Source organism: Perissodus microlepis, chromosome 15 (genome assembly GCF_051167445.1).
Source record: "Perissodus microlepis isolate ML-2025 ecotype Zambia chromosome 15, ASM5116744v1, whole genome shotgun sequence".
In the NCBI taxonomy this organism is placed as follows: domain Eukaryota; kingdom Metazoa; phylum Chordata; class Actinopteri; order Cichliformes; family Cichlidae; genus Perissodus; species Perissodus microlepis.
In genome coordinates, this window is record NC_140475.1 from 28,695,038 (window position 1) to 28,716,229 (window position 21,192).

At 40.3% G+C, this 21,192-nt stretch overlaps 1 protein-coding gene across 1 annotated transcript; it reads left to right on the forward strand.

Annotated features, from left to right (window-relative positions):
* Positions 1-8,155: 8,155 nt before the first annotated feature.
* marcksa (myristoylated alanine-rich protein kinase C substrate a) lies at positions 8,156-11,547 on the forward strand. The gene is made up of 2 exons (XM_084953859.1): positions 8,156-8,619; positions 9,652-11,547. Exons 1-2 carry the CDS (start codon positions 8,524-8,526, stop codon positions 10,369-10,371), a joined length of 816 nt encoding a protein of 271 aa, XP_084809985.1. The 5' UTR covers positions 8,156-8,523; the 3' UTR covers positions 10,372-11,547.
* The last annotated feature ends 9,645 nt before the right edge of the window (positions 11,548-21,192 follow it).

A 21,192-nucleotide genomic window follows, 5' to 3' on the forward strand; every position in this document is an offset into this window, starting at 1 on the left:
TTTAAAAAGGCCCAAAACATCATAAAAGACACCTCACATCCTGGCCACTCCCTGTTCAAACTGTTGCCCTCAGGCAGACGGTACAGGGCAATCAGAGCAAGGACTAATAGACTCAAACACAGTTGTTATCCAACTGCAATAACACATCTGAATACTACAAAAAAATGTCCATCACGCCACTCTTGTGTTAATCTATGCACGGTCTGAAGCATGTGTGTGGGAATGTATGCGAATGTTTTACTGTTACATCTTATTAGTATTTTAAGTATTCTATCTATTTTATTTATTGAATTTTATTGTTTTATTTATATTTTGATATTGCTAGGGATGATGCAATGATCGGGGACCATTCTTAATTTCGTTGTTCTCGTGACAATGACAATAAAGTTTCTGATTCTGATTCTGATTCTGATTCTTATCCTTCTCAGTGTAATTGGAGGGCTGGTTAAATTGTTTTTAATTAAAATAAGAGCTCTCTGGCTTTATGCATGATGTCATAAATTACGTTAACCAATTAAGTAATTTGGCAAGCTAACCAACAAGCATTTCCACCTTTTTTGCTACCAGTAATTATTGGCAAGCAAGTAAGTTACTGATAGCCAGCTAGCTGCAACTGAGCTAAGCTGCATACATTTAGCCATGCTTATTGTTTATTACACTAAACCAGTGTAAAGTACTGCATTACTTTTAAGAAAAGTGTTCTGTGTAATAATCTGTGCAGTAGTTGCTAGTTTTTGAATAGTGACCCCAACACTGTTCATAACAAAGAGGGGAAATATCTCCAACATGCACAAGCATGTCAAGCATGTCTCAAAGTGGAGTCAATGAGAATCACTAAGTGACAATAATTGCTAAATTCTTATCAATACCCCCACCCACAATGTAAAATTACTTTGACACCCCTGATTAAATGCATATAAAACCCTTACAAAAAATAGAGTCAATCTGACATAACTGTTACTAGTTAAATATTAAGAATGAGGTCATTTAATGAAACTGTCCATGAGTTTTTACAGTGTACATTGATAGATGTGGTTAGAGCAGCCTTGGTTTTTCAACATGCCTCTGTGTGAGTATTCAGAAGCTGCTTGTTAACTGGTTAATCCTGAGTAAACAGCCACAGAAGCGAGATCGTGTCAAAAGATGAACACTTGTGTTTATTATCTGATCTCCCCCACCTACCAAACAGCCCCTGCCCTGTTCAAACACATAATATATGCAAATAATAAAACCTGCCACGGGGAACAAGCAGTCACTGCCAGTGAAGTCACCTCTAGTGATAAGATCAGCTTGGTGTTTTACATGCAGGGTGCCTGAATTGCCATCTGTGAGGGTACAGAGGCACACCCAAAACAGAAGGAGATATTCCCTGAACTCTCCCAGCCAGGGCGGGGGACCTGCAGAGAGGAAGAAACAAAACGACAGGATCAGGAACCAGCGCCAGATCCACAGTGGGGAGGGGGGGGGGGGGGGGGGGTTGGGGGGGGGGGGAGACCTGCAATTATACAAACCAACGGAAACAGCTACCTCTCCCCTCTCACACAAAACTCAGCCATATGAAAAGATCACATATCCGCATCTTTTGTGTGGGCCCGAGTGTACGGTTCCTATATCTTTTGTATAGGAAGCACATAGACAAATCTCCGGTCTTAGCAGCCAAGTTGAGTCAGGTACAATAGATAATAGCATTTTTGCAATAGCATGAGAAAAGCAGTTTTTACTTGGTCCGATTAAGAGCCTCTTTCTCACTGTGCCCTTGTTTCTCACTGTGCCCTTGTTTCTCACTGTGCCCTTGTCCCATTCAGACGGGTCAGTGGGCTCCTCCCTGGTGTTTTGTGCAATGCCATTCACAGGGCTCCATCACTCATTACCTCAAACTTTCCTCCGTTTTCATTGCTGTTCAGATGCCCTCTGGCATTCCTAAGTGGTGTTTGGAAGCATAGCTTCTGGGCTGTACCAGACGCTTAGCAAATCACACAAACAAAAGAAAAACCCAAACTCAAATGTTAACAGTGTTTAAAGCATGCCACAAAACTTTACCAACCTTTGTTCTAAAAATTACATTCTTGCAAAACTAATTAGTATCAGAAACAATGCATTGTGGGAGACATAATGCATCATAAAAACACAACTTTTGCACAGGTTACTACGTACATTCCCAAATTTAGTTACATATTTTTCATTATCTCGCTCTCAACTTCCCCATTTTTAATAGTGCAGAAACACCTTCCAAATGTCAAAAAATTCCAAAGATCTTTTTCTAACCACATAGGTCAGTTTCTCAAGAACTAAACTTGATGTTACATTGTTTAAACATTGGTCAAAAGAGGGGCCACCAACATTCTTCCAGCAACGTTTGGCCTGGAGTAAGCAAAGGTCAACCATTTTTCTCTCAGTATGAGATAAATTACAGTCATCTGAATAAATGCCTAAAATACAGACCTTAGGACTTCGTGGTACAGGGGAAGATGTGATCCGAGAAATATATTTTAACACTGAGCACCAAAACTTTTGAATCTCTTCACACTTCCACAAACAGGGGTACAATGAACCTTGATGATTGGTACACTTATAACATATGTCCAGTATATTAGGATCAAATTTAGTTTTACAGGTAAGACATATGTTCGCATTATCCAGTGAAATTGAATCATTCTCAGTCAGATGTGTGTCTTTAAACATATTTTACTCCACTCAATGGGTCAAATTGTTTCTTGCCCCGTATCCACTCCTGTCGCTTATTGTCTGAGGTGACTCTATGCTTCTCAACCAACTTGTTATAAAACTGAGAGACCAGTCTTCTACCGAAGCAATTTTTTGTAACGTTTTTTTGTAATGTGTTTCTAGGATGGAAAATGAAGGCTGTTGCACTGAATTATTTGATTGAGCCAGGATAAAACTTCTAAGTTGTAGATATTTGAAGAAGTGTTTCTGTGGTAAATCAAACTTTGCCATCAACTCACTGAATGACATTAGATTATGATCCTCATATACATCTTGTATTTTTACTATGCCCTTATTCAACCTTATTTTAAAACCCGTGTGCCGAGGTAAAAAGCTCATTACCCCAGATCGGGGTAAACAGGACAACCCAATTGGGTCGTCCAGCATTTTTTGAACTATGTGTCAAACCACAATAGAGTTTTTTTACAAAGGGATTGGTAGTATTTTTTCCTTAAATTCTTAAGTGATGCTGAATATAAATAACTATTCAGTGCCAAAGTTTTCGCGGACAGGGCAAGAAAACCTCCTTAGAAAACCAAAGCATTGTGGCAACTGTAGTTCTCCCCTATCATAGGGCAAATACAGGAGAGAAAGACTGAGTCTCGGCTTCCTATTGTTCCAGAAAAAATTAGAGAGAAGCTTTCTGGTCTTTAGGAAAAAAGGAGGCAGGGCAAGTGGAATTGATTGAAAAATCTATAGGAATTTGGGTAATATGGTCATCTTTATTATGTGTTAAACAATGTTACCCCTCTTTACATACTGTAAAGTGTAGATGCCAGACCAAATTTAAGCAAACTTTAAATATACCCTAAGGCTGTTTGTGTACAATTACAACTGAAATGGCAGGTGTAATATTAGAGGTATAAAGCAGTTATTGTAGAGAACAGCAGGGTGATTTGGCTCAGGGAACAAAATCTAAAGCCTAAATGTTTTTAGTTTGTACTACAAACACACTGGGTTTTTTTGGTGGTGAATGACGAAACAGCATCCAGACTCAGCATCAGTGTAGTGTTTGACACCTATGGATGAAGGGTATGGGTTATGAAGGTTTGTTTGTTCAGTATATAATTTGCATGGTGGCAACAGTAATGTTTACTGTCAGAGAACTAGGCCAAATAAATTTTATATGTTCCTTCTCTGTGATCACTAAAAGTCCTCGGAGGGACTTTAAATGTAGTCAGTAGCAAGAATGTTCAGCTAATCCTTTTGGGTTAACAATGGCCATAAAACCTAAATGTCCAGTAAGCAGAGTTAACTTTGCCAGCTCCTGTTCTGGGATTGCAGCAGGGCTGCTTATTTAAGTCTGGGATTTTGTTGCATCAATGGAGCTTCTCTAAGAAACATCTGGACCTTTCTTCACAATTCATTACACGCTGTTTGACTCGTGAATGCAACTGCATAACAGACTGTCTGTTGGTTATCAGACGCCCAGTGCAAGTAAAAGGCACTAACACCAAAAATGACCTTTATGGAAAAAGAAAACAGGTGTAAGTTTATCAACACTAGGATCTCAAAACTGACAGTGAAATGGAATCCCGCCCATTTTCTATCATACACCTCCTGTGAAAATGGGAGACAGTAAATAATCATTACGTAAATATACCTCTGTTATTTATAGAACATATAGAACATTGTGAATTTTCTCAGCTGATACTAATTAACAGTTTGTTATTAAATTAACAATATCAGCATTTCTTATTTTTCTTTTTTCTTATTTCACCATTTTTCCAGGATAAATAATCTTCTCTGAAGCTTTCTTTCTTCTGACTTATGTTAGCTAAGGAAGTTTCTGTCAAAATATGCTTTTATATACATTAGTTTTTCACATATACCAAGTTTTTGCTTCAGTAACTTTCAGGGTTTCTTTGCTGTGTAGTTCTTGAAAATGCACATAATGTACATTTTGGAGAGCATCAGTGATCAATGCCAACCATTCTAGTAAAATCACTGCACAGGGACATCTAGGTGTCTCAGATCACTGAGCTTGTGGAGCAGCTCAGCAGCAGCATAACTCCTTTCTATCTGAAATTCTATATCCTCTAATTAGCAGAACAATAAATAATTGTCTGTCCCCCTCTTTTGAAAACCACAACACCTGCAAGTCCAGCTTTAAAAAAAGCTGAACTTGCTCTGAAACTCTGAATCACAACAGTTGTGTTACATGGAGAAGAATGAGAGTGGAATTACACTGAAGAAAGCCACCAACCGTACACATACTTCCACCATTAGGTAATAGTAAGTGGAAAAATCAGCCGAACCACTGCTGTAGACTTTGTGCAATGGGACAGGCTAATGGTGTTATTGTGCTCAGTCTGAAGTTAAGGTCCACACAGACATTCTGCATGAAACGTTTGTAATTAAAGTGCCACAAGGATACATAATAACATCATGTCTCTGCGCCGGTTTAGCTCACTCGGTTTAGCAGGGAACCAGGTGCCATGGCTCAGCCATGGCTGAAAGCAGTCGACCGGTTCAAATCTGACCAGTGGCCCTTTGGTGCATGTCTTCCCCTCTCTCCCTCGGCTTTCCTGTCATTCCTTGGTGTAAAAATGCCCAAAAAATATATATAAAAAGTTGGCAGTTGATAAACTTTTTACTATTTTCACGTTTGAATCACCATATTTGGAGCTACAGTGAGTGCATAAAGTGCTCAGGTAGCTAGCAAGGTTATAAGATGAGCCTGTTCTGCCCGGCATCCAACCAAGTCCAAGTCCAATCTTTTTTTGGAGGGGGGGTTTCCTTGTTTTTTGTAGGATCTTTGTTTTACTCTGATAATGTAAGGATCTGCTTTCTCAATAGTTTAACTTGGTAAACAACCGTAACATAAAAGTGCAATTAAAACGTTGTACTAAATGGTTAATGGATTTTGACCATATTAACAACCTTCTTACACTGAAAATGACGGCGATGCTAAGCTTTATGTGATTAATAGATCTAGTGACATGGAAACATGGCATCCTATGGCCTATAGTCAAATACTTCAAAACTAAGCACCAGCGTGGCCCTCTCTATTCCTTTCACTATGCTGACGTCACTTTAGAACAAATAGCATTATCTGACCTATTTTTACAGACCATGATAGGTAAGATAGCCACTTGTCGCTAATTTTTCAACTAAGCTCCTGTAAGTGCTTCAGGGCAACTAGTCTAATATCATCATACGCTACTCTCACCAGTTCATTTCCTTAGTGGATAGACATACCTGCTAACCAAGACTGCTAGTGCTAACTTAACACTTAATACTCTTGTCCACATTGGTTGTGGCTCTGAAACACCAACTGGGTACAACCACTGACTGAAGCTGAGGTTTTGAAATGGAAAAGCTTGCACCAGTTGGCGCCACTGGGCATGTCTAGCTGCTCAGTTATAGCAATGAAAAAGTTTATATGGACAAAAGGGGAATTTAAAATGTGGATTATAAAAAACAATGCAACAGCTCTGAGACTGCACAAGTATTAGTTCTTCTTTCTGTAAATCTTTTTTTATGTTCAATGACAAATGAGGAATTATAAGGAAGCCTGTGAATGTTTGTGGGTTTTCCCTGTTAAATACAAATGTTAGTGTTCCCACATAAGAAAGATTTGATAGTGTTTTAGCCACTAGACCTCGTGTGGTTTTTAAACATTTCCCCACAACAAATTGAATTGTAAATGAAGAGTTTCTGATTTATCATATATGGAATCTCTACAAAAGTTTTTGAATATTCCAAGGGGATTTTTTTATAATCACATGCTTTGCCAGATGTCTGAGAATGAGACACAGAACTATTCTTATCTGAAACAACGAAACCTGGGAATTTCAGAAAACTACTATTTAGTGGTTTGGGTTTGTTTGTTTTTTTAATTAAAAGGTATTTTGATGGGAAACTTGGAGCTGGTTCTATAGAAGAAGGGCATGAAAGCTAAAAGCTCTCAAGTCTACTTTTAAATAGCCTAGTAACCACAACTAAGCCTGTTGTCTGAGAGTGAAGTGCTCTATTGGAGTGATATGTTACTATGAGGTCTTTAAGATAACACTGGACTTGATTATTCAACATGTGAGAAGTATTTTAATTTCAACTCCAGGTCAAAAATTGACTCCAAGATTCCGCACAGTGTTACTTATATTTAAGATGAAAGTTATAATTAAATTATAACTATAATTAATGGTAGGGCATCTTTTAGCAGTCTTGTAGGAATGGGGTCTAACATTCACACTGATAGCTTGGGGCAAGTGATTGGGGCAAGTTAACTCAGAAAGAGCACTTCTAAATCAGTATGAATAGTACTGAAAGTACATGTAAATGATGATATATTACTGATATTGTTATGAATAATATTAGGTACCTGCTCAACATTGTGATCACGGATCTTCTGAAAACCTGAGTTAACTCTATGGTTTGCATTTCTGGGGGGGGGGGGGGAAGTACTGCTTTGCATTGCACTTGATAACATTTTAAAAACCGGGAAACTGAAACTGCTCCAGGAAGCCCACCTGTTACTGTACAGAACTAGCTTTGCCAGCTCTGCTTCCATCTCAGTGAGCTGAGGACAGTTGCCTTTGCCTCTGTAATGGATTTGCATTGCAAATGTGTGCTGAGGGACCTGTTTGAACACTCTCAACCTCCCCCATGGGGCACACCGCACGGTCGTCAACAAGACTGCAGCTGGTACTCTCCCAGCCCCCAACTTTCTATATACATGCACATGTTACCACCCTCCCAACACACACACACACACACACACACACACACGTACAGTAGGTGTTTGTTGTTTGTTGGGAAAGTTCCTGAATCCACCCAAACCTGATTGTCACCTTTGTCTCGTGGTGTTGTTTTGGTAATATTCCACCTCTGACTTTCTATCAGACAGAAATGGTCTCTGCTCTGTGTAGTTCAACTACCATTAGTAGATTGTAGGTAGTAGGTGTTTACATCCATATATAATGTCAAGATGTGATTTAAATCCATTCAAAACTTCCGTTTGGTCAAAACCTAGTCATATTGATAAATCAATGGTGGATACTGTTGTCCAATCAACAGATAAAAACAAAGAACAAGAAAAAAAAACACATCCTTGGGTGGCTGCTAATATGCCTGGATGGTCAATCCAAGTAAAAGCTTTGGTTAGGTGATCTGACTTTTTGTGTCTCAAATGTAAAACAGCAACACTTGCTTCACCTGTTTGAGCTAAACTAAATTTTGGCACCTTCATGGCACAATATTCACATCTTAGTTGCCAAACGCACACTTTATATATTTATTTTAAAGACATTTTCCATTTAAATGCAAACAAGTGATGTCTTGGTTAAGTGAGACGTCACATAAATGTAGCTAACTTCAGTTACTCCTCTGTACCTTGAGTGCAGCGCTGCCGTCTATTGTTCCCTCCCTAAACCCCGCCCAAGCCCTGAGTGGAAGCTGTAATTGGCCGAACCGAAGAGCGGTGCCGTCATCGCTCGGAGCGCCCATTCATCCCTGCACTTGGGCGTTGGACCCCACGTCTTATTAGCAACAAGGGAAATTTCTCCATTTTGCAGCCTGTCTACAGCGACACGGCCACCAGCCTGGGATTTTATTACTTCATCTCACCTGCCAGCTTTCTCCTGCTCTGCTGAAGAATCCTCCACACTCTGACTGGAGTTTGCTTTACATTTTCCCTGTGAACTTTTTCTTTGTGCGCGCGCGCACACATACACACACACACACAGTGGGAGAGCGAGAGGGGGCTACCAGTGAAGAGCTTTGCGTTTCAACAAAGAGGCTTGTGGGTCTTTGTTCGCTTTTTTGGATCGGTCGAGTTTCTTTGTTGGAGCGAAAAGCATGGGAGCGCAATTGTCCAAGACAGCTGGAAATGCTGAAACCGCGGCTGAAAAGCCAGGAGAGGCGGCAGCTTCACCCACCAAGACCAACGGACAGGTAAATGATATTTTAACATCCGTCAGGGGACAATTTGGTTGTTGTGGAAAGGGAGGGAGGGGGGAAGCTGAGCACTGGGGGCGCCATCCGTGCGTAATTGTGGATGAATTGAACGGGTATTAAATGTAGAAAGAAAAGATTCAACTAATTTAACGGATGATTTGATTCCTGCAGTTTATCAGGGGAAATGCGCGCGGATTTCTTCTTTTAAGGTCATCAATCAAAACAAAGCAGTTTAATAGATTGAGATTATTTGCTCGGGTTTTTGCCAATCAAAAGACAAGAATGGAGTCGTGTTCAATTTCTTCTCGCCGAGTTTGACTTTAATTCTTCATTTTAAGACGATGACGAGGTGCTGTAGCTTTGGATGAGGTTATTTGGGAAGTTGCTGAATAAGGCGAGATGCACGACGGCCAACAAAGGCTCCGTGCGCTCGGAGCACCACGCCTTTTGTTACAGATGCTCGGCTGGAAAGTGGAGATGGCAGCCTGCTATCACACAGGAGGGGGGGGGGGGCAGAGGCTTGGGGAGGAGGCCAGCGGTGCGCCCCGGAGAGAAAGCAGCCTACGTTTTCTTTTTTCTTTTTAGATGGATTTCACAGGTTAGGTGAGACCGTAATTCAGAAGTTCGTTTAGATTTGCTAAATATAAAAAGAAATTGCGTCTGAACTCTGCTCGCGGTCATGTGGGAGACTAAGAGCAGCTGCTGTTTTAATGAGCAGCTGGCTTGCTGTGGAACGGCCACGTAGCGACCCCTTGCGGTCCTTGCTCTCTCGTGTTCAGGATGTGAATGAAATTCTGGGTGAAAAAAATACAGGAAGCTGCTACCTCATAACATATTTATGTGTGGTGTATCCACATAGCTCGATGGCGGTTATTAGACGTGTTCCACTGTTTTTGCTGTGAAAATGAGAAACCGAGCCTGGGCTGAAGTTTGATGGTGTCTGCTGCCCCTGCTGCTCACCACTGGCACTGTACTTACAGCGGACCAGCTCTGTGCATGACATTAACAGCTTCTGTCTCTCTTTTTTAGGAAAACGGACATGTTAAAGCCAATGGAGATGCCTCTCCTGCTGCAGCCGAAAACGAGAACGGCAAAGAGGAGGTGCAAGCCAATGGTAGCGCAACAGCCGAGGACACCCCTAAGGAGGAGACAGAGAAAGCCGAGGCTGCCCCCACTGAGAAGGAGGCTGCAGATGCAGAGAAGGTAGAGGCAGCGTCTCCTGCTGAAGGAGAGGCAGCTGCCAAGGCTGAGGATGGTGCCGCAGCTTCTACCAGCACCGAGACCCCGAAGAAGAAGAAGAAGAAATTCTCCTTCAAAAAATCCTTCAAGCTAAGTGGCTTTTCCTTCAAGAAGTCCAAAAAGGAGACGGGCGATGGGGCCGAGAACGAGGAGGCAGCTGCAGCGGCGGCACCTGCAGAGGAGCCCAAAGCCGAGGCCGCAGAGGCAACAGCGGCCGCTGCTGACGAGGAGACCAAGCCTGCTGAAGGCGAGGCTGCACCTGCCACTGAGCAGCCCAAGGAGGAAGTAGTGGCCAAGCCGGAGGAGGAGGCAGCGGCGGTGGCTGCACCAGCAGCAGAAAAGCCTGCAGAGGAGGCCAAGGAGGCCCCAGCCACAGAAGAGCCAAAGGCAGAGGAGAAGTCGGCTGAACCTGTGGCCGAGGAGGCGCCCAAAACAGAGGAGGCTCCCTCAGCTTCACAAGAAGCAGAATCAGCAGAAGCTCCAGCTGCTCCCACTGAGGCTGCTGAATAAAAGCTGAAAGTGGAAGAAAGTTTCTTTTCTTTTCTTTTTCTTTTTTTTTAAGGAGGAAAAAAAAGATAATCAAAGAACATTTCCCTGCTTGGAGAGATGCCACATCATGGCTTTGAAGAACTTTTCTTTAACCAGGGATATTTTAAAGCTTTTTCTTTATTTTTAGTTTCCATTCTCCCCTTACGCAAAACCCATCTCGGCCCTTTGTTACTAGCATTCCAGCAGGCTGTGGAGATGGGTTGGCCTCAATATGTACAACTGATTAAATACATCCACACTCTGCCATATATTTTTACATCAGTATTACGTTTTTTATACAAAATATAAACAAAAAGTATGGACATGCCCATGGTATGAAGGGGACCAGGGTACAGTTGTAAATGAAGAGGTGGGGGAGGGTTCAGGAAGGACATCTGGGTGGGTGGGGCTGTCCTGGGAAATGTGCTACAGGCAATAATCAAGAGCAGTCAAGACCGAAATCTATATCCACCATACGGTTTACAACACTAAAATCGTTTTTACAAGGCAACAAGTCCCAGAGTTAGGTTTTTAGGAAGTCATATAAAACCATAGGAGCGTTTCACTTCTCATTAGCTGTCAGTGATTCCGTAGAAATACAAGTTGTATAGGCTTTATTGTTTATTGCTGGTTTTATGACCTTAATAAAAATGTAAGTATGTATAGGCGGGGGTCTTTTTAACTGTGATTATTGTACAAAATGAAATTTTGATCTCAAGAAGCACATAATGTTTGCTCTTTTTTCCACCCGCTCGTTTTTGTATGATACCAACACAAACACACACATACAGACATGCAAACACACAAAAGGTCCTTAAGGAATTTTGAACTAAAAAACCAAGCTGTGATAAGTGGAATGGTAAACTGTTTATATACTGTATGGGTTTTTTTTTTTTGTTTGTTTTCAATTCCAGCTGGCAGTTTTTTTCCAGTGGTCTTTGACTCGAGTTAAGGAATCTATCAGATGCAAATGTTTGTGTAGCATCTTGTTTCGCTCTCTTTTTCCTTTTGTAAATACTGGAGAAGCTTTGACCAATTTGACTTAGAGATGGAATGTAACTTTGCTTACAAACCAATTGCTATTAAACTCCTCTGCTTAAGGTGTTCTAATTTTCTGTGAGCACACTAAAAGCAACAATAAATGTGAATAAAATTTCAGCCGCATCTGTCATCATTTGTTCTTTGAAAGAAAGATTTTGTTCTCTACCTCAAGGTAAGCCAAATCTTATTTTGACAGCTGATTCCAATACTTAAAAAAAATTGTCTTGAAATCACTTAGTTCTTCATCATTTGATGTCATATACCAAATAAATGCATCTGCTGGTATTACTTAAAGAAACAGACTTCAGACCGTGTGGACGAATGAAGCTGGTATCACCAAATAACGACAATAATCAGTGCTTAACAATTCAGTTGTTTTATTAAGTATATTATCTTCAATAGGGGTCTGTGAATTGGTCCATGTGCTTTTGGGTGATTTGAGGTCATCAAGTCAAGAAGCTGTGCACCTCATATGTTTGGCTGTGAGGATGAAACATAACTGATAACTTCATCTTTTATAAAACAAAATAATCAGTTTGAATTGCATTCTGAAACTATTGCTTTCACTACAATGGTTTCTGCTTCTTTAGCTTGAGGGAGGGGCCTACTCAGGGATGTTTTCACAAAGAGGCATCTTATTCACCTGAACATGTCCATGGAACCAAAAAGCAATAAGCTGTGCATTTCTTGAGATTATCAGAAACACTAATAGTCAACACAGACAAAGTTTAAGTACAGGTGGCAGGAAAAGCTGCCGCGCTAAGGCCGAGACAGCAAAGAAAGAGGCACCCAGGGATACTAGCAACAATGGCTTTCTACATCTCATTTGACCTCATAGTACCTTATTATCCTAGCAGAGCACTTGGTTCCTAAAAGAAGAATGAGAGGAAGAACTTTCAGCTATCAGGTCCGTCTGCTATGGAGGCAGCTGCCAGTTTTGGATTGGGAGACCCTTTCTAGTTGTATGTTTAGCACTTAAAACAATAGTCTTTGATAAAACATATAGGGCTGCATCAAGGGACCCTGAACCATGTCTGCAATAGCCTTAGGGTGCTGGGGGACTTCCTATGATGCACTGAGAGTTCAGATGCAACTGAAAAACTTTAGACCCTCCTACTCTCCTCACAGAGGTCCAAGGGATCTCCAACAAATGGTGACGCTATTTCTAGAGAATTGATTGGTCAGAGAGTGGGGTTTTCATACCTGCTGATTTATCACAGTGTAATAAAATCACATTTATATGCCATAAAGTTCTAACAATTCAGAATTTGAATTACATTATAATATGATAATAATAATGCTACTGCTACTATCACTAATCTGAATATAATGATCATAGTGTATGCATGTCTGTTTCCTCCTAGACATGTTGATCAGTCAAACTGCCTCTGGTACCAGGATTATCACCATCTACATAGTTTTGGGGAATTATTTTTTTGAAAATCAAATCTAATTACATTGAATATTTTTAATCTATTAAATATGTTCACCATAATACATCTTTAACTGGGATTTTTTAAGACTATTCATTGCAACAATAATAAAAGACTCAATCTAGCCTCAACCAGAGGGATAAAGCAGGTGGATGGTAATGCTGTGCAGTGTGTGAGTAGGGCGGAGTTTTTGAAATCACTAGAAAAAGTATGACAGTCCTTCAAGGTCTACATGTAAGGCAGCAGACTCTGCAGAAACACTCACGTCCACACCAGCCTTACACTGACAGACTGCTTTCCCAGCTTTGTCAGTCAGCAGGGGCCAGTGCTGGTCGCTCCTGGCTACCATATTCATGCATTTTTTCACTTCAAAATATCACTTTCTGAGATATTTTGATGAACTGGCAAAAATCCTCTGAAGGGGAATTTTTTAAAACTCTACTACAGAAGGTTCTGCATTTGGAGGGAGTTACGCCTGACCCAGCACACCCTAGGGGAGCAGCAGAGGCATATGCCTTTCAATTACAGGAAGTGGTTGGCATCAAAGACGAGCCTTAGATAACTGCGAGACACTGTGACTGAGGTCAAAAGCACTACGCTGTGGAGCATTATCGGAAAAGTAAAGGTGTGTACGTGTTGACTCGAATGGCTTTTTATTGAGAAAAACTTGTAAATTCTGCAAAAATATAATGTGTACCTTCTTCTCTGTTAGTAAAAAGCTGGTCTTTCTACAGTCACTGATGAGTGCAGGTAACTGAGAAGTCTTTGGGGAAAAAAAGATTATTATGATGTAAAATATTCAAGTACACTTTTTTATTCATCATTCACAACAGCTCACTAATAAAAACTACAGCAGCAACAGAAAGCTGGAGGCTTTAATGTTTGAGGATTTGCTCGAGTCTTGCTTTAGCTTTAGGTTTTACACAAAGCAGATGCAACTTATTAAAACTAACTGAATGAGAAGCTCATCCTTTTTAGCTTCTATGATGTTCTTTGTCACATCTTAAACTAGATGTTATTGTTGTCAAGGTTAACATTGCTCATGTTACTATCTAAAACATCAGCCCTATGGTATGTAGTTGCTCAGATGAAAGTCACGCCAAATGAAAAAACCCCAATAAATATATATATGTTATCTTACTAACTAATTGAAACAGGTTGTGTTTAACATTTTTAAGCTTGTTGTCACATGCAGCTTGTCTGGGATGGCCCGGACAAGAATGGTTCTCAGTATTCAGTAATATGCAGTTCTCTGAGATTACCATCATATTTACAAACACATTCTTGATGAAGAGATTTTCTGTGGTACAAGTTTGCTGTGCAGGCGTTTGCATATTACACAATGGCACTAAAAAGACCGACTGTCTTTCTAACATTACAAACCATTGGTTATGCAGACATTTGAGCATGGAGACTTGAGTCATGCTCAGTCTGCAGGATTCACTTTAATAATAAACATAATTTCCCATTTTTCTTTTCTGTTCAGTCACACATTCTTACACCTCATTTCTCCACATTTATCTTGTAAGAAAACCACAGTATTAAATCAGGTTCATAATTTAAAACTCACTTGGTTTCCTTGTTTCCTCTGTATAAAAATACAAAATAAGTGCTAGATTCACAGTTTATTATATATAAACTGCAACTTGCTGCTTCCCAGCAGTAATAATATATCCTTCAGTTGCACCAGAAGCGATGTGTCAAAGAGCTACATCTGAGACAACATAAAATATATGCAGTAAGGCCTGCCATCTTGTTACATTGCATGTTTGAGGAAGAGCAACTTTCCTTTCAACTTGTCCACACTTCCCTCTTGTGGCAAAAACACACAATTACATTTCTAGGAACCAACTAAAAGCCGCTTCAGTACTGTGGTGAGTTTTCCCACCGAGAAATTCTTAAAGGAAATGACAGTTGTTGTTATCATACATGTGTAGGTGCCACATATACTAACTATAAGAGCACTCCTGTCCCTTTGTACAAATGAGGAAACGGTGTCAGTATTATAGATTTCATTTTGTACAAAATATTCTTTCTGTAAAGAAAACCCAATAAGCTGGTGTCCATATTCAAAAGGCAGTAAAGGGGGATGAGTTAGAGCTCTTTATCAGCTGTAGTACCGTGCTGTACTTGGAAGAGTCACATTTTCATCATACCCAAATTCCCATCTGCAGGTCCCAGGTTTTTCATCTGACCTCTAACCTCAGCCTTGCATCCTACTAGATAGACAATGTGCAATTGTGATAGCAGCAGCGGTAGTATCTAGATTTTTTTTAAAGCTTATTGAATGTCTTAATTATAGAGTCTTTACCTTACATAGAAAATGGCATGTGTGTTGTGGACTAGCACTACATAAATAGCAACACTTATGTTACTCTGGGTTAAAATGCCTTGTTGATGCCAGCAGTCAGAGGAATGGTCAGAGTGCTTTGAGCTGGTAGAAAGCTAGCAGAAACGTAAATATCAACTTGTTACAACCAAAGTATTGCAGGGGAGCATCTCCTTCGATATTCGAGGTATCAGAGTGTAAAACTGATGGTTTGTGTGGGCTCATCAAAGTTAGACACAAGAAGATTGTAAAAATGTTGCCTGGTCTAATCAGTGTCAGTTTTTCTTGGGACATTCAGATGATATTATCTGTATTTGGAGTACACAACACGAAAGCATGCTTAATGATTAGAACTTAATTAAGAATTAACACAATTAATTTAAGTCATCTTGCTGCTGTTGCTTCCTTTAGGTCACTAGCAGCAAAAGCATTTCTGTAGATAAAAGCTGAAACTTGGTGTGTTTAGGTGCATATAAATACTATATTCATTGTTTTTCCTATGATATCTGCCTATGTCCCAGAACAAGTGAAGCTTACCATCATTCCAGTGTCATATTGTACATGTAACATGTTTCTGTTTCATCTGACCTGCTTTTGGCCTTTAAGATCTCAAACCACTTGGTGGAGGCCTTGTACGATATGTCATAGTGCCAGAAGTTTTTGCTCCAATATTACATTTTTCAAAGCAGTAACTTTTTTTCTGTATGATGTAAGGCGGCAAATTTCCATCAGCATTACATAGACTAACAAATGAGTGTTGGCTGTGTTGGCTCTGGATTTGTGGACCCAGTTTGGGAGACACAAAGGGTAGGAGTAACTGAAAACGAGCATTTAATGTCAATGAATCTAAAGTACAGGTACAAACAGAAATAAAACACTAGGAGAAACAGTCTCAGAGCACAGATATACAAAAGTGGGATACAGGCAGATGTGAGGGACAACACAATAATGAACAGAAGCAGAGACAACATAGACACCACATAACAAAGGGAGAGGTAACAGGCGGAGTCTCTTCAGACCGGCTGCTGTCCGCACCTGATGGTGATTTGGTTACCGGTATTTAAGTCTTCTCCAGATCTTCTGCTAACCTACGTTAGTGAAAGCCCGGCAAGTAATCTTGTGTGTTCATAGTGATCGCATCACGCTTACCTCGCTTCTGTCCCCGTGTTTTAGTGATCCCTCGGATCCTCGTTTCTCCACAACAATACTCACGCTCACCTGAACACTGATCTTCAATTCAATTCAATTTTATTTATACAGCGCAAAATTACAACAGAAGTCGCCTCAAGGCACTTTATATTGTAAGGTAGACCCTACAACAATACATACAGAGAAAAACCCAACAATCATATAACCCTCTATGAGCAAGCACTTTGGCGACAGTGGGAAGGAAAAACTCCCTTTTAACAGGAAGAAACCTCCGGCAGAACCAGGCTCAGGAAGGTGCAGCCATCTGCAGCGACTGGTTTGGGGGAGAGAAGGAAGACAGGATAGAAGACATGCAGATCTTCTCAGTACTTCACAGCCACGATTCATGCTCGTGCTCCGGGATTCACTGGATCATTCTGTCAGGACTCACCACCAACAGGATACTCACCTGGGCCTCTCTGACCGCCTCTCCCGTGCTGTGCTCCACCTGCTAACCAGTAAGACGCCAAAATTAGCTCTCTATTCTGACAAGACAGTGGCTGTGTCCCTCTCTTACAGTGACTCAGAGCACCACCATTTGAACCACCAAGTCCCCCTTTATCTCTCACTTTATGTCCACCATTCCCTGAAGCCTGTGTTCATCATAGGTCACAGTTTATGTGTGGTATTCTAAGCACTGAAACATTTTCTGTAAATGAAGCTTGGTTATCACTTTCAAATCTGGGCCTCTGTCTGTATCTGCATTTGGGTCCATTCACTCACCCTGGCCACCCCGCCGTAACACCACGAAGAGCCACACAGAATCGACAAGACTTTTGAACTTCCATACATGGGGAATCATATGTGGAGTGACCTATCTACTAATCGGAAGGTTGGTGGTTTGATCACTGCCGGCAAGATGCTGAACTCTGAGTTGCTTCCCAGTGTGCTCATCGGAGTTTGAATGTTAGAAAGCACTTAGGCACTCAAACAGTGGCTATGTGAACAGGTGTGAAATAGGCATGTTGTATGAAACACAGTGCTCAAGTAGAGTAGAACAGTTATCATCATTTACAAATGATGGACTAAATGTATATTTATATGAGATTTAAACCTTCACTTAATCACACATCACTAGATCATGAATGAAGCGAAAGGAAAGGTCTCCTTAACTTAACTTTTATTTACACATTTATGCAAAACTTACTGATAAAATACAACAATAAAAAAACCCTAGCAGACTGGTATTTGCTTTATTGACTGAACTGATCCTTCATCTGTGGATTTAATTAGAATACAAAATCTTGAATAAACCACATTCTTCAATGTCAAATTACATTTTTACAGCAGTGTTATATAATCCATGGATATTAGTACATTTATTATACCTTATGTACTTTGAACTGAGGACACAGGCCACATCCACAAAATGTAATTTTCAGTAATCCAGTTTTCTTTCAATGGGAATGCTACCGTGGTTAGCCTTATCATCATTGGACATAATAACAACTCTCTAAACCACAACAAGGTTGGAGCCTAATCATATAGCCGTTAATACGCCACATATGTTGGTATGTTCTAAGCATTGCTGGAAACCTGAGTGTGTGAGTCTGAGCTCAGGGTTAATGAAACCCTAACTGACAGATAACTGTCTGCATTTGTAGATCACTACATGCATTTGTGGATCTGCCACAGCAGCTGTATAACAAAGGTCAGGTGTAAAAACAATTGCCAATTCTAAGGCTGGGAGAACTGTGACTGATATCTGTGCATGCCTAAAGATTTATTTACACACTCCCTAATCTGAATACGCACACAGATCTCAATACACATATTTAGATCAAAATACACACAAATGGTAAATGGACTGGTTCTTATATGGTGCTTTTCTACTCTATCTGAGCACTCAAAGCAACTAATTCATTCACCCAATCACTTTTTCTAAGCTGTTAAGTGCTTATTCATACATCGGAGAGCAACATGGGGTTAGTATCTTGCCCAAGGATATTTGGCATGCAGACTGGAGGAGCCTTGGATCGAACCACAAAGCTTCCAGTTAGTAACTGACCTGCTCTACCACCTGAGCTACAGCCATGGTCACATACCTGAATATGCACACATGCATTTCAATACACATATATTTTTTGTATATAGTACACAACATAATATAGTTCTGTTCATGTAGGTGATGAATCTTCCTCAAAAGTTGAAACTTCTAACAAGCAGTCATATCTATCTATTTGAACGACACAAAGAGGACTAAGGAGCTTGGGAAAAAAGTGACTGGACTTCTTTGAGTTTCTTGACGATGTTTCACCTCCTATCCGGAAACTTAAAAGAAGTCCAGTGGCTTTTTTTTCAATCTCCTTAGGCTACCATGACCTGGATAACTGAGAACCTACTCAGAGATAAAAAGAAGAATTTCAGATGGTGCCTTTGATGTGAAATGGACAGGTCCGTTTTTGATCAGCTCACAGCAGCAGCAGAAATCGGACAGTAATAGAAAAGAGATTGAAAAGGCAGTTTGTGTAATGACTGATGAATGCTGAAAAAAAAAAGTCCAGAGGAAAGAAATTTAATAAGATGTGGAGTTAACCCTAAACTAAACTTGTTAACTAAAAACAATCAACATATATAGACACATATCGAGTTTGAAATTTCTCTGAAACAGAACATCTCTACAGATATCTGACATCATCATGAAACTTTCCCTTGTTTTTTTTGTTGTTAAAGATTATGTCAGGGTATGGGTCCTGTAAAGACAAGGATACTCCGCTAGTAAGTCAATTCAATTTTATTTATATAGCGCCAAATCACAACAACAGTTGCCTCAAGGCACTTTATATTGTATACAATAATACATACAGAGAAAAACCCAACAATCAAATGACCCCCTATGAGCAAGCACTTTGGCGACAGTGGGAAGGAAAAACTCCCTTTTAACAGGAAGAAACCTCCGGCAGAACCAGGCTCAGGAAGGTGCAGCCATCTGCAGCGACCGGTTGGGGTGAGAGAAGGAAGACAGGGTAGAAGACATGCTGTGGAAGAGAGACAGAGATGAATAACAAGTATGATTCAACGCAAAGAGGTCTATTAACACATAGTGACTGAAAAAGGTGACTGAAAAGGAAAAACTCAATGCATCATGGGAATCCCCCAGCAACCTACACCTATTGCAGCATAACTAAGGGAGGATTCAGGGTCGCCTGGTCCAGCCCTAACTATATGCTTTAGCAAAAAGGAAAGTTTTAAGCCTAATCTTAAAAGTAGAGATAGTGTCTGTCTCCCGAATCCAAACTGGAAGCTGGTTCCACAGAAGAGGGGCCTGAAAACTGAAGGCTCTCCCACCCATTCTACTTTTAAATATTCTAGGAACAACAAGTAAGCCTGCAGTGTGAGAGCAAAGTGCTCTAATAGGGTGATATGGTACTACAAGGTCATTAAGATAAGATGGGGCCTGATTATTTAAGACCTTGTATGTGAGGAGCAGGATTTTGAATTCAATTCTGGATTTAACAGGGAGCCAATGAAGGGAAGCCGATACAGGAGAAATATGCTCTCTCCTTCTAGTCCCTGTAAGTATTCTAGCTGCAGCATTTTGGATTAACTGAAGGCTTTTCAATGCTAGTCCAGTATTGAATAGCACTCTGGCTGGGCTGTCTGAGATGTAGATGAGGTAGGTGGCACGAACTTAAGTCTGAAAGGGAGAATGACGGAGAGCACAGAATTAAACAATGCGACGCGGAGAACGATTGGTTCAAATAATCTAGAGTGTGAACCTTGAGGCACCAGACTACTGAAAACATGTAATGACAAACAACAACAATGACTTTACCAAGGAATATGATGTAACACCTGCTGATATTCCTGCAAATTAGCATATTGTCTCAAAAGCAGAGGCAGAAAAAGTATCGATGAGTCACTTTAAATCAAGCAAGAGGGCTTTTTCTATTCATTTTTTCTAGACTACAATTAGTTCAACATGGCTGCACTAAACAGCACATCATAACCTCTCATTACTTCATAATGTGTGCCCATAAAACATCCATTCACTCAATATTCTCTTAAATACCATTGCATTGGCAATATCCTGAACGTTCACACCACTTGTAATATAGCAGACTGCAGGTGATTACACTACTGATTCTCTTATTAACAGTTTGTGTTTGATAAGATTCAGAACATCATCCTGTGTACTGAGGATTCCTTCAAACATCTGAGTGAGTCAGAGCTTGAAATTGAGGAACTGAGCTCAGCAGACACGAAAACGGCTTTAAACAGTTCTCGAGAGACAGACAGGATTATGGCCTTATCTTTGGGAAGGAACTACGATCCCTCTTATCTGGCACACAAGAATATGCAGAGAAGAAAGGAATGGATGCTAGGCTTGAAACAGTTACTAAATCTGCCAAAGATAAAAGAGTTTTAGACAATTTAATACCAATCGCTCTGCTAAACACTGATTATAAGATTCTGTTAGGGGCTATATTTGTGACGCTGAAGAAAGGCATGAGGATTTCATAGTCAGGATTTGTAAAAGGAATAATAATAACAATGATATAACGCTGGTTTTGGAGCGTCTTTATTATAGCAAAATAATTCAAGAAAGAGTGTATTTCTATTTTAAGATTTTCACAAAGCAAAGTTCATATTGAAAAGATTTATCTCTTTGACTCTTTGAATTTGGGGAAAAATCTGTTAGTGCCATTGGTTATCCAATGGAATAAATAACTCTCTAGGCCATCACACTTGATTCAAGATTTCAGATTAATTGAGGAATGTGTCAAATATGTAGTAGCAAACCAATTTTCCTCCCTCCAAAGGGAGGGGTTATCAACTCGGTTCCATTTGTCTGTTTGTTAGCAGGCTAGC